This window comes from Rana temporaria, chromosome 7 (assembly GCF_905171775.1).
Source record: "Rana temporaria chromosome 7, aRanTem1.1, whole genome shotgun sequence".
NCBI classification, from domain to species: Eukaryota; Metazoa; Chordata; class Amphibia; order Anura; family Ranidae; genus Rana; species Rana temporaria.
In genome coordinates, this window is record NC_053495.1 from 171,102,930 (window position 1) to 171,117,985 (window position 15,056).

Below are 15,056 nucleotides of genomic sequence, written 5' to 3' on the forward strand. Positions count from 1 at the left end.
GAATTCCCGAACGTACGCGCGGCCGACGCAGTAAAGTTACAACGTTTACGTTAGGCTTGTCCCGGCGTAAAGTTGCCCCTGGGTATATGAGGCACAATCAATGTTAAGTATGGCCGCCGTTCCCGCGTCGAAATTTGTAAATTTACGTCGTTTGCGTAAGTCATCCGTGAATGGATGTGGACGCCATTTATGTTCACGTCGAAACCAATGACGTCCTTGCGACGTCATTTGGAGCAATGCACCCTGGAAGATTTTTCGGACAGCGCATGCGCAGTACGTTCTGTGTGGGAACGCGCTTAATTTAAATGCTCCACGCCCCCTACCAGGCTAATTTGAATTAGGCGGGCTTGCGCCGGGTGATTTACGCTACTCCGCCGCAACTTTACAGGCAAGTTCTTTGTGAATAAAGCACTTGCCTGTAAAACTTGCGGCGGCATAACGTAAATGAGATACGTTACGCTCGCCGAGTTTTACGCAGATCTACGAGAATCTGGGCCATTGTCTTTCTGTAAGCACAGAAGACGGTTCCTGTGAAGCAGGAACACCGATTCATGTCTCAAGTAGTAAAAGTCCCCCACAGTTAGTAAGCGCTCCCTAGGCACACATTGTAACCCTTTGATCCCCCCTGTCAGTGTCATTAGTATAGTGACAGTACATATTTTTTAACACTGATCACTGTACTAATGTCACTGGTCCCCAAAAGTGACAGTTGGGTGTCCAATTTGTCTGCCGCAATATCGCAGTCCCGCTATAAGCCGCCATTAATAGTACAAAATATAAATAAATAAAAGTATCCTATAGTTTGTAGACGCTGTAACTTTTGTGCAAACCAATCAACCAGAAGGAGTAGACCTGATCGAGAACAAGTGTTTCTGAATCCCCATCAGACGGCTTTCTGTTTTGACAACTGTAGCAGTAACTGTAGCAGTAAGGAGGAGGCAGCTCGGCTGCACTATGGAGGATTGCCCTATGGACCCTCTGGCCTCAATGCACACTCGTAGCTGGATTCAGATAGCTTTACGCCGCCGTATCAGTAGATACGCCGCTGTAACTCTAAATCTACACCGTCCTAAATTTAAGCGTATTCTGGAAACCAGATACGCTTAAATTAGGCTAAGATACGAGCGGCGTAAGTCTCCTACGCCGTCGTATCTTAGGGTGCATATTTAGGCTGGCCGCTAAGTGGCGCTTTCGTTGAGTTCGGCGTAGAATATGCGAATGACTAGATACGCCGATTCAGAATTGTACGTGCGCCCGGCATTTTTTTTACATCGTTTACGGACGGCGTAAAGTTAGTCGAACAAATAGCTGGACTAGTCAATGTTAAGTATGGCCGTCGTTCCCGCGTCGAAATTTGAAAATTTTACGTTGTTTGCGTAAGTCGTCCGTGAATGGGGCTGGACGTAATTTACGTTCACGTCGAAACCAATACGTCCTTGCGGCGTACTTTGGAGCAATGCACACTGGGATATGTACACGGACGGCGCATGCGACGTTCGTAAAAAACATCAATCACGTCGGGTCACCAATCATTTACATAAAACACGCCCCCCTCATCCTCATTTGAATTAGGCGCGCTTACGCCGGGCCCATTTACGCTACGCCGCTGTAACTTAGGAGGCAAGTGCTTTGTGAATACAGCACTTGCCTCTCTGACTTACATTGGCGTAGCGTAAATACGATACGCAACGCCACCTGAAAGATGCGCCGCCCTACCTGAATCTAGCTATCGGTGCTTGTCTCAAGATATTGTACTGGTCTGCAGGACGTATATGAATCTGTCACCCATGCTGACGTATGTCCTGCGGGGGCACGATGGCAATATAAAGAGTGCCATAAACAAACTTTATGCATGCCCCGGTGTATGTGAGGTCTACTATAAATGCCCCGGTGTATGTGAGCTCCACTATAAATGCCCCGGTGTATGTGAGGTCCACTATAAATGCCCCGGTGTATGTGAGGTCCACTATAAATGCCCCAGTGTATGTGAGCTCCACTATAAATGCCCCGGTGTATGTGAGCTCCACTATAAATGCCCCGGTGTATGTGAGGTCCACTATAAATGCCCCAGTGTATGTGAGGTCCGCCATGCAACAGGGCAGCAATTTGGACATCAGGTGACCAGAAGATGAACCGGCAGATATGTACAGCAGATAGAAATAACCCTGCACCCTAAATGTGTAGATGACAGGGGCACCCACCCTGTGTAGCTACTGCAGTGATGCAATGTCCCGCATCAGTAACTGAAGTGATCGACTAGTAATGATTGTATTAATATTGTCCTTATCTACTTTGTCTTTTTTTTTTTCCAGCCCAACTTCAGATGGAGCAGCCGCTGCTGTACTGGTTAGTGAGGACTTTGTTCATAAACACAGTTTGGAGAGGCAGGCAGTAGAGATCGTGGCACAGGAGATGGTCACCGATACCCCCAGTACATTTGAGGAGGAGAGCTCCATTAAACTGGTAAGAGTGGAGTACTTTAAATCTTCCAATAAATGTTTGGACAGTTAAAATTTGTTCATAGAGACATGCTTTACCATATTGTAATCCAATTACCGGTATGTAATGTATAGCAGAATTTGACTGCCTCTCTGCAGATTCCATGATACTGCCCCAACTCCAGCCTATTCAATAGACTTCTATACATACGAATGACAGTCACTCTGAGCTCTCTCTCTCCCCCCCCCCCCATGCTTAAAGCGGAGGTCCGGTAAAAAAAAAAAAAGAATTAAAAGTCAGCAGCTGCTAACACTGTAGCTGATGACTTTTAATAAGGACACTTACCTGTCCTAGTCGCCAGCGATGTCAGCCCCCGCTGAGGCCGATCCTCGATCCTGGCAGCTCCAGGTGCCGCCATCCACAGTAAGGGAAACAGGCAGTGAAGCCGTGCGGCTTCACTGCCCGTTTCCTACTGCGTATGTGCGAGCAGCGCGGCGCTTTGTGAATGGGCCGGCTGCTTTCTGGGATACACACAGTTCCCAGAATGCAGCGCGCCCCATTCACAAGAAGAAACCGAGTGTAGGAGGAGGAAGAGAATCCACCGCGGACGATGAAAAGGCAGATTTGGGACTTCCGCATAGCAACAACTATTTTTTTTTTTTTTTTTTTTTTTTTTTTAGATTTATGGCTGAAAGATTTTTTTCAGGGTGGAACTCCGCTTTAACTTCTTCAGCCCTGGGAAATGTCCCCCCCCCCCTTCCTGACCAGGCCGTTTTTTTACGATGCGACACTGCGTTACTTTAACTGACAATTGTGCTTTTTTTTTTTTTTTTGGGGCTTTAAACAAAAAAAAAAAAACAATTTTGAAAAATACTATATCATTGTTTTATATTCTGCTATAAAACATATCCGATAAAAAAAAAATCGAATTTCTTCATAAGTTTAGGCCAATATGTATTCTGCTATATATTTTTGGTAAAAACAAAAAACAAATCCCAATAAGCCTATTTTAATTGGTTTGCGCAAAATTTATAGTTATAGCATCTACAAACTATGGGATATATATATGGAGAGATATTATATAATATATATATATATATATATATATATAATATGTTTTTTTTACTATTAATGGCGATCAGCGACTTATAGCGGGACTGCAATATTGCGGCAACAGTCGGACACTAACTGACACTTTTTGGGGACCAGTGAGACTAATACAGTGATCAGTGCTAATAATATACACTGTCAATGTACGACTGACACTGGCTGGGAAGGGGTTAAACATTAGGGGCGATCAAAGGGTTAAATGTGTGCCTAGTTGGTGACTTTGTGTATGGTGGGAGGTGCTTTTACTAGGGAGAGGCATGGATCAGTGTCCCTGCTTTGTGGGAACACAGGATCCATACCTTCCCTACTGACAGATCGCAGTTCTGCCTGCGTACTGAAGGATCTGTGGGTTCTGGCGGAAATCGAGTCTGCAGGTACAACCACAGCAGGAGTAAGTCACCGGCGGCGCGCACCCCAGACCCAGAATATACAGTGGAACCTCGAATTGCGAGTAACGCAGTTAACGAGCGTTTCGCAATACGAGCACTGTATTTAAAAAAATACTAACTCTGTTTGCGAGTGTTGTCTCGCAAAACCAGCTGGATTCAGGCCAAAGCGGTGGGCAGTACCGCATTTGGCCTGAGGTGGGGGGGCGCCAGAGCCGAATGGCGATGATCCCAGAAGAGAGCAGGGACCATGCGCAGTAGGGAACCGGGAAGTGAAGCCACAACGCTTCATTCCCTGATTCCCTCACAGAGAATGACGGCGGCGCAGCCGAGAGCCGAGCGATTGCTCGGCTTCGGCTGCCGACATCGCGGGAACTCAGGACAGGTAAGTGTCCATTTATTAAAAATCAGCAGCTGCATTATTTGTAGCAGCTGGCTTTTTTTTTTTTTTTTTTATTAGGCGGACCTCCGCTTTAAAGGGTTTGTAAAGGATTTTTTTTATTTTTTATCTTAATAGCTTCCTTGACCTTAATGCAGTGCTGTTTTCATGTCCTCATTGTTGTAATTCTTCTCTGATCTCCACACTTCCTGGTTGTCTGTTTCCTGATGACCACAGTACTGGGAGCTTTCTCTCTGTGGTCACTAATCAAGGAGGTGTGATTACAGAGGGCTAGAGTCTCGTAGATACGGCGCCGGCGTAGTGTAAGTCATTTACACTACGCCACCGCAACTTACTGGAGCAAGTGACGTATTCTTCAACCACTTGCTCCGTAGTTTGCGGCGGCGTAGTGTAAATGGCCCAGGGTATCCCCGCGTAATTCAAAGGGGGCGGCTTGTATCTAAATTAAGCGCTCCCCGCGTCGATTGAACTGCGCATGCGCCGGGCAGAAAAATAGCCCAGTGCGCATGCTCCAGCTCACGACGGAAAACGTCAATGACGCCGACGTGTGCGTCATTGACGTAAAGTCGTATTCAAGAACGACTTAGGAAAACGACATACCCAACGGGAAAAAACGACGCGGACCCGACGCCATACTTAACATGGCCTACGTGGGACTGGCGTAAGGTTACCCTTCATATAGCAGGGGTAACCTTACACCTACGCAAACGACGTTAGCGACGGTTACGCGACGCAATTTTGTTCGTGAATCGGCGTATCAGGCTCATTTGCATAAACAAATGAGACCTGAACGTAAACGCCACCTAGCGGCCGGCGGAGTAATTACATTTAAGATCCGACAGTGTAAGTGACTTACACATGTCGGATCTTCAGCGTATCTATGCGAAAATGATTCTAAGAATCACTCGCATAGATACACTGGGCAAAAAAGAGAGATACGACGGTGTTTCCTGAGATACTCCATCGTAACTATACTCAGAATATGGCCCTATATTATTATTATTATTATTATTTATTACAGCAAGTGCAGTAGGAGGTTTCCTGAAAGTCATGTCCTCTGGACATTTGCTTTACTGTTAAAGTATTTTCTGTCTTGTATTCCTAACAGGTTGGCTTTGACATGACGAAGACTGCAGCCGATCGGTGTTATCAGAAGTCCGGTGTGAGGCCAGAAGATGTGGATGTGATTGAACTTCATGATTGCTTCTCTGCTAATGAGCTCATTACATATGAAGCACTGGGACTCTGTCCTTTAGGTGGGCCGTCCCTTCCAACCTTTGTTACAATATCAGGACCTACACTATTAGCCAGATTCACGTAGCTGTGCCTAATTTTAGGCGGACGTAGCGCATCTCATATATACGATACGCCGCCGTAAGTTAGAGAGGCAAGTACAGTATTCACAAAGAAATTGCGTCCTAAGTTACTGCGGCGTAGTGTAAATGGGCCGCCGTAAGCAAGCGTAATTCAAAGTAGGCTGTAGTGGGTGTGTTGTATGGTAATGAATTGTGACCTCACTTAAATGACGCGCCGAACGAACGGCGCATGCGCCGCCTGTGAATGTATCCCAGTGCGCATGCTCAAAATCACGTTGCAAATAGTCAATGCTTTCGACGTGAACGTAACTTATGCCCAGCCCCATTCACGGACGAGTTACGCAAACAACGTAAAACGTGAAAAATTCGACGCTGTTCCGACGTCCATACTTAACATTGGCTGCACCATCTTTTTGGTGGTTTATCTTTACGCCTGAAAACGCCTTACGTAAACGTTGTATCTTTACTGTGACGGGCGTGCGTACGTTCATGAATAGGCGTATCTTGCTGATTTACATATTCTAGGCGTAAATCAGCGTACACGCCCCTAGCGGCCAGCGTAAATAGACAGCTAAGATACGACGGCGTGGGAGACTTGCGCCAGTCGTAACTTAGCAACATTTAAGCGTATCTCAGTTTGAGCATACGCTTAAATATACGACGGCGCGAATTCGGAGTTACGACAGCGTATCTACTGATACGCCGTCGTAACTGTACCTGAATCCAGCTATATATTGTCAAAAGTATTGGGACACCTGCCTTTACACGCACATATACTTTAATGGCTTCTTAGTCCGTAGGGTTCAATATTGAGTTGGCCCACCCATTGCAGCTATAACAGCTTCAACTCTTCAAGAAGGTTGTCCACAAGGTTTAGGAATGTGTCTGTGGGAATGTTTCACCATTCTTTCAGCATTTGTAAGGTCAGGCACTGATGTTGGACGAGAAGGCCTGGCTCGCAGTCTCTGCTTTAATTGTATCCCAAAGGGATGAGGTCAGGACTCCTCCTGTGCAGGCCAGTCAAGTTCCTCCATTTGAAACTCACTCACCAATGTCTTTCTGGACCTTGCTTTGTGCATTGATCCAAAACATTTGGTGGAGGGGGCATTGTGGTGTGGGGTTGTTTTTCAGGGGTTGGGCTTGGCCCCTTAGTTCCAGTGAAGGGAACTCTTAAAGCGATTGTAAACCCGCATATACATATATATTTTTTTTTTAACCCTGCAAGCCAAAAGCCATAATGAGTATGCACCGCATATTAGCTCATTATGAAATACTTACCTCGGAACGAGGTAGGGAACTTACCTGGTCCACGCCGAGCCGAGCGTGTCTTCCGTGTATCGCCGCTCCAGCGCTGTGATTGGCTGGAGCGGCGATGACGTCACTCCCGCGCATGCACGCGGGAGATTTCAATCCGGCATGGGTCGGCGGGGCCGGCCCTTCAGCCGAGGATCCCCCCTGCGCATGCGCCGCTGCAATCAGCGGCGCATTGCGAAGGGAATATCTCCTAAACCGTACAGGTTTAGGAGATATTCTTTATACCTACAGGTAAGCCTTATTATCGGCTTACCTTTAGGCAAAAGTCAAAAAAGTGGGTTTACAACCACTTTAAGGCGTCGGCATACCAAGACATTTTGGGGATGGCCACTTTCTGCTCCAACATGACTGCACACCAGTGCACAAAGCAAGGTCCATAAAGACATGGATGAGCAAGTTTGAGGTGGAGGAACTTGACTGGCCTTCATAGTCCTGACCTCAACCCGATAGAACACCTTTGGGATGAATTGGAGCGGAGACTGTGAGCCAGGTCTTCTCATCCAACATCAGTGCCTGACCTCACAAATGTGCTTCTGGAAGAATGGTCAAACATTCCCATAGTCTCACTCCTCCTAAACCTTGTGGACAGCCTTCCCAGAAGAGTTGAAGCTGTTATAGCTGTAGAGGGTGGGCCAACTCAATATTGAACCCTATGGACTAAGACTGGGATGCCATTAAAGTTCATGTAAAGGCAGGTGTCCCAATACTTTTGGTAATCTAGTGTATTTCTGTGCTTTTAAAAGGGGCACTAAAATCACTTTCTATTGGTTCTTTTAAGTTTTACAAGGTCACTTTGCCTATTGAGGGTAAACTCACAGGTTCTATTGCTATCCCACCCCTGACCCGTTGAGATTCACCTTCTTTGTGTCCCCTTATCGGCCTCTCTGCTTGTCTTTTGGACACAGGGGAGCATGCGACCTTCTCTTATTCCTCCCAGGAGGCAATGCTTGGGCCTAAGAAGCAAATCTCCTAGCCCCAGACAATGTCAGATGGTAGAAAAGAGAAGGGGGTAGATTCAGGTAGGGGCGCGCACTGATATGGCGGCGTATCGTATTTACGCTACGCCGCTGTAACTTACAGGAGCAAGCGCTGTATTCACAAAGCACTTGCTCCATAAGTTCTGGCAGCGTAGCGTAAATGGGGCCGGCGTAAGCCCGCGTAATTCAAATGTGGAAGGGGGGCGTGTTTTATGTAAATAATGGATGACATGCGCCGTCCGTGTACATATCCCAGTGTGCATTGCTTCCAAGTACGGCGCAACGACATATTGGTTTCGACGTGAACGTAAATTACGTCCAGCCCTATTCGCGAACGACTTACGCAAACGACGTAAAAAATTCAAATTTCAACGCGGGAACGACGTCCATACTTAAAGCGGGGGTTCACCCTTAGAGGGCACTTTTTCCCCTTAGCTTCCTGCTCGTTTTCTCTAGGGGAATCGGCTATTTGTATTAAAATATGTGCAGTACTTACCCGTTTTCGAGCTGCATCTTCTTCCGTCGCTTCCGGGTATGGGCTTCGGGAATGGGCGTTCCTTCTTGATTGACAGTCTTCCGAGAGGCTTCCGACGGTCGCATCCATCGCGTCACGATTTTCCGAAAGAAGCCGAACGTCGGTGCGCAGGCGCAGTATAGAGCCGCACCGACGTTCGGCTTCTTTCGGCTACGAGTGACGCGATGGATGCGACCGTCGGAAGCCTCTCGGAAGAATGTCAATCAAGAAGGAACGCCCGCTCCCGAAGACCCATACCCGGAAGCGACGGAAGAAGATGCAGCTCGAAAACGGGTAAGTACTGCTCATATTTTAATACAAATAGCCGATTCCCCTAGACCGAACGAGCAGGAATCTAGGGGAAGAAAAAAAAATGTTTTAGAAATGGGTGAACTCCCGCTTTAACATTGGCTGCGCCTCCTAATAGCAGGAGCAGCCTTACGCCAAAAAAGCCTTAACGCAAACGACGTAAAAAACGAACGCCGGGCGCACGTACGTTTGTGAATCGGCGTATCTAGGAAATTAGCATATTCTACGCCGACAACAACGGAAGCGCCCCTAGCGGCCAAAGTTATATTGCACACAATTCTACGCTGCCGCAATCAAGTTACGTCGGTGGAGGAAGCCTATTTTTTCAGCGTAACTGCCTTTGTGAATCGGCGTAACGCTACGCGGGCGCGGAATTCAAATTACGGCGGCGTATCTGGAGATACGCCGCCGCAAATGGTACCTGAATCTACCCCAAGGTCTATAACCCTGTGAAAGGTTCAACAAGGACCAACACAAAACATACACTTATGGCTCCAACAGTGGAACCGATCAGCAGGCTAAGGTAAGTATGAAGGGATATGGGAAGGTGGGCTAGTAAGAGAACCTGTCACTTTGATCTGAATGTGTATTCTCTATAGGTTAGTAGGAAGAGAGGGGAAAGGGTCATTCCAGTGTGTGCTTGAGCTAAGGAGCTCTGTAAACAGGCTTTTTATAACAGGTGGTAAGGAGACAGAAAAAAAAAGATGCGAAAAGGAGCCTAAAGATCACATTTTGGGTCTTTGTAGCCTTAAATGAAGACAGGCTGTTTTTGTTTCATCCAGTTGGATTTTAACATCCAGTTTGCAACTTTTAACATCCAAGTGAAAGATAGAACACCAACATGTCAGAAAAAAAATCAAAAACAGAATCACTGACTTAGAAAAAAGGATCACCCCCCCCCCCCCCTCCTAAAAATGACTTGTAAACTAAACTCAATCAGGTGTAGCTAATCACCTTCTCAATGGCACACAAAGCTATTTGACTTTCAACTGTGATCAGATGTGGTCATTTTGATTAGCTCAGCATGAAAAGAGCTTTCCTGGAGTATTTATGTCCTTGGTGGTGCAACTGAAGTAAAATAATCAACTATGTGTGGCCAGGCACTGTTACCGGGATCTCCGGAATAAAAATAAAACAACTCCTCAAGAAAGGCCATGACTGAGCTTTACCAAAACACACCTTGAAGGTTCTGAGGACACATGGAAAAAGGGGTTGTGGTCAGATGAGACTAAAATTAAATAATTTGGCCTCAACACCAAACGATATGTCTGGTGGAAATCCAATACAGCTCACCATCCAAATAACACCATTCCTACAGTAAAGCATGGAGGGGGTAATATCCCGTTATTGGGGGTGGGGTGTGGAGGGGCGGGTTCTCTGCAGCAGGGATTGGAGCACTTGTCAGGATAGAAGGAATAATGGTTGGGTCAAAATACCGTCAAATTCTTGAGGAAAAATCTGCTGCACTCTGCCAGAGAGTTGTCAATGGGAAGGTTTTCCTTTCAACATGAAATTGACCCAAAACACAGCCAACATGACCAGGGCCGATCCTAGGGTCACATGCGCCTGGGTGCAGAAATATTTCTGGTGCCCCTACAAGGGCGTGGTCACCTTACTAACTCCTCCCCCTTTACAAATGTTTCTATGGCAACGATTCAAACACAGAGATGCTCCCCTAAGGAGTTATCGTTACACTGGGATCCTTACATGATCTCTTAAAAAAAAAAAATACAGAAAGAGAAGCAGAGTACTTTATTGGACCTAGAGGGGGGGGGGGGTCTCTCTAATGGACACAGAGAGGGCCTCTGTTAGAGAGTCTGTTTAGAAAGACCCCCCAGACTGCAGACATGGTACAGGAGATTAATGCAGCCTCACCAGTGCCCATCAAATGCAGCCTTATCAGTGTCCATAAAAATGCAGTCTACCATTGCTCACAATTGTAGCCTACCAGTGCCCACCAAATGTAGCCTTATTAGTGCCCACCAAATGCAGCCTACCAGTGCTCACCAAATGCAGCCTTATAATTGCTTGCCAATTTCAGCCTACCAGTGCCCCTGGATCACACAGAAGAGCAATATCCTGCTGTCACAGAGCTTGGATTTGATTTGCCCGGGCAGCCACTGTAACAAAGACACACACACATATCAGTTTTCATGGACTTTGCTTGCTCAGCAGGGATGGCTTCGTTGAGCCGACAGATGACAGGTCCGTCTCTGCACACAGTGGAGAGATGGACCTTTTAGAGCTCCGCTCTCCTCTATGAGGGATTGGATGAAAACAGATCCCCCTGTCCGTTTTCATCCCATCTGCCAGAGGGATGGAAAATAGGGTTTCCATCCACCTGGATTAGCGGATTTGGATGTCAGCGGACATGTCACCACTGACATCCGTCACTCCATAGAGGTGAATGGAGCGTCCTGTCAGGTCCGCCTGAAAAACTGACAGACCTGAACGTGTGAAAGGATCCTAACTCACTCCTCATTCTTTCCATCTCTCTGTCCATCCACCTCCCCCAACACTCCACTATTCTTTCCATTATAAACAAATAAAAAGACTCCAATGCACTTCCACACCAAATCTGCTCACTACTTACAAAAAAATATATGAATAAACACCTTAAGACCATCAAGCGTAATAATCAAATATATAATTATCATACATTTCATAAAACACACTATACAACACCAGAACTTTTCATCTACAAAACCAGCCTTATCTGTGATATTGCTCATGCCTCCCCTCTCCTGGCATGCTGGGATTTGTAGTGCCACAGCCTGACACATGAGGCAAGGTCATACAGGAGAGGAGGCTGTGCCTGGTGAGCAGATAATGGGTAGGGAGTAAGACAGGGAGGTGTAATAGAGATTGGGGGAGATCTCAGAAAACATGCTCCCTTTAGAAGCAGAGCAGTACACAGCCCACACATAAAAACGATCTTGTGTAACAGCAGGAGCCTGCTACACAGAGCCCATCCTCCTCTCCCCCTCCTCCTCCTCCTCCTCCTCCCCACTAAGATAAGCCACCGACAGGACTGTCTGCATGTTTGGATAGCTTACCTTAGGCTAGGCTGAACTCCATCCTCCACTGCAGAGGCTGCATGGCTCCACTCCTCCCCTCTCAGCATCTCCTGTGAGGAACTTGAATAAGGCGCGCTGAGAGAAAGGGGGAGGGTACAAGTAACTGCACTCTGTCAGATCATAAGACTCTCGGTCTCTGTCAGCTCCGGCTGGAAGCTGCACATGAGTAGTACGTACTGCAACATTCCTAGATCGGAACCAGTCCTGATGGGGCCCCATCAGCACTTGTGGCCCCTGGGCACTGCCCGCTCAGTAAGACGGCCCTGCCCCCACCTCTGTTCCACAATCCACACAGTATCCCCCCCCCACACAAATCAGTTTCTTTTCTATACGATCTCCAACTCCCCCCATCTGTTTGTTCCCCTGTGTGTGAGCCAGCAGCGGTGGTGGACTCACCTCAAGGAGAGCGACGCCTGTTCTCCCACAACAGATCTCTCACGATCCAGGAGGAGGAGGGAGGGGAAATCGTGGCAAGCCCAGGCAGGGTTACATGCAGCCAGGGCTCCCAGTTCCATCTCACCCGCCCCAGCCGACTCCATGTAAATGCACCACTTTCCGGGCTGCTCCTTGACCCGACTCTCTCCCCTGTTCCGATTACTGATGCTGCTAGCACAATGCTGACCAACAGCGCTCCTAAAACTTTGGCGCCCCCTCCCCTCTGGCGCCTGGGTGCAGCGCACCCTGTGCACCCCGTCTCGGATCGGCCCTGAACATGACCACACAGGGGTTGAAGGAGAAAAGGGTGAATCTCCTTGCATTGCCTAGTCAGAGCCCAGACTTAAACCCCATTGAAAATCTGTGGAATGACTTGAAGACTGCACGAGCAGTTGAGGCGGGTGATGATGACGTCAGCGCGCCGCTCACCTAGGTAGCCGCTTGGTGTACCAAGATGTGCGGACATCTTGGTACACCTAGCGGCTACCTAGGTGAGCGGCGCGCTGACGTCATCATCACCCGCCTCAACTGCTCGTGGATCTGCCTGCTTGTGTAGTGGTAAGCAAGCAGACAATCGTATATACAGTGGGGGGGGGATGTGGATATTACAGTGGGGGGGGATGTGGATATTACAGTGGGGGGGGATGTGGATATTACAGTGGGGGAGATGTGGATATTACAGTGGGGGAGATGTCTGTGGATATTACAGTGGGGGGGGGATGTGGATATTACAGTGGTGGAGATGTCTGTGGATATTACAGTGGGGGGGAGATGTGGATATTACAGTAGGGGGGAGATGTGGGGGGGGGGGGTGGATATTACAGTGGGGGAGATGTCTGTGGATATTACAGTGGGGGGGGGATGTGGATATTACAGTGGAGGGATATGTCTGTGGATATTACAGTGGGGGAGATGTCTGTGGATATTACAGTGGAGGGGGGAGATGTGGGGGGGGGATGTGGATATTACAGTGGGGGGAGATGTCTGTGGATATTACAGTGGGGGGGGATGTGGATATTACAGTGGGGGGAGATGTCTGTGGATATTACAGTGGGGGGAGACGTCTGTGGATATTATAGTGGGGGGGGGATATTACAGTGGGGGAGATGTCTGTGGATATTACAGTGGGGGGAGATGTCTGTGGATATTATAGTGGGGGGGGATATTACAGTGGGGGAGATGTCTGTGGATATTACAGTGGGGGGAGATGTCTGTGGATATTACAGTGGGGGGAGATGTGGGTGGATATTACAATGGGGGAGATGTCTGTGGATATTACAGTGGGGGAGATGTCTGTGGATATTACAGTGGGGGGAGATGTGGGTGGATATTACAATGGGGGAGATGTCTGTGGATATTACAGTGGGGGAGATGTGGGTGGATATTACAATGGGGGAGATGTCTGTGGATATTACAGTGGGGGGAGATGTGGACATTACAGTGGGGGAGATGTCTGTGGATATTACAGTGGGGGGAGATGTGGGTGGATATTACAATGGGGGAGATGTCTGTGGATATTACAGTGGGGGAGATGTGGGTGGATATTACAATGGGGGAGATGTCTGTGGATATTACAGTGGGGGAGATGTCTGTGGATATTACAGGGGGGGGAGATGTGGGTGGATATTACAATGGGGGAGATGTCTGTGGATATTACAGGGGGGGGGGGAGATGTGGATATTACAGGGGGGGGGAGAGAGATGTGGATATTACAGTGGCCATTGTATCTGGGGAGATCTTCTAACTCTTACAAGGAGGGGATTTCTTTTCAATCCAGGGAGAGTTCCCACTCACTACTTGTATTTGTAGGACAAAGTGCATTCACAATGGGACACCAACCACAAGAAAAAAAAAAAAGTAAAACATTTGGAATTTTATTTTGGGCATTTGTAAAAAAATATATAAACATGATGTAACGTTAATATGGGCACATTGTGATGCTAGGAAGGTTGCATTAAAGTCCCCTTGATTTCTTTTAAGGGCAAGCCGGGGAATTGATTGACAGAGGAGACAATACGTATGGAGGACAGTGGGTCATCAATCCAAGCGGTGGACTTATCTCCAAAGGACATCCTCTGGGAGCAACAGGTCAGATATGAAGTGTTATGTGGAAAAGATCAGTGTCTGTGCATGTGTGAGGAGTAATATATAAGGATACCCATAGAGATTACCGTATTTATTGGGGTAATGTGCGCTCCGGCGTATAGCGCGCACCCCTAAAGTGGACCGACATTCCTGTAAAAAAAACATTTTAGTACTTACAGTTTTGGTGTCTTGTGCGGCGTCCATCGGCGGCCTCGTCGGGTCCGGCGTCCGTCTGCGGCTTCGGGTGTCCTCTTTGTCGGGTCCGGCGTCCTTCTGCGGCGTCTTTCCCGCTCGATCCCCGCTTTCCCGCGCCGAGTTTGAATACTGTGCCGGCATATACCGAGCGCAGTACACTCGTGTATAGTCGGGCAGGCTCGGCTACTCTTGCGCTCACGTCCTGTACGTCCAGGACGTGAGCGCAAGAGGAGCCGAGCCTGCCCGACTATACACGAGTGTACTGCGCTCGGTATATGCCGGCGCAGTGTTCAAACTCGGCGCGGGTATCGGCGTATATCGCGCACCCACGATTTTGCCCTGATTTTCAGGGCAAAAAAGTGCACAGTATACGCCGATTAAATACGGTACATATGGAACTGACAATTTTTTGGGGCAAATGCTGGTTTGCCTAGGAGAGATTTACAAAGCATCTTTCATGGATGAACATCCTCTGTGTAGACTATATACAGCACAGTGA

At 47.8% G+C, this 15,056-nt stretch overlaps 1 protein-coding gene across 1 annotated transcript in view; it reads left to right on the forward strand.

The window, feature by feature from the left end:
- Window positions 1-15,056, forward strand: part of SCP2 (sterol carrier protein 2) — a 66,661-nt gene that overhangs the window by 24,024 nt on the left and 27,581 nt on the right. The window contains exons 9-11 of the mRNA XM_040360453.1: window positions 2,313-2,463; window positions 5,444-5,591; window positions 14,258-14,365. Coding sequence (XP_040216387.1) covers window positions 2,313-2,463; window positions 5,444-5,591; window positions 14,258-14,365 — 407 coding nt within the window. The remainder of the gene's footprint in view (window positions 1-2,312; window positions 2,464-5,443; window positions 5,592-14,257; window positions 14,366-15,056) is intronic.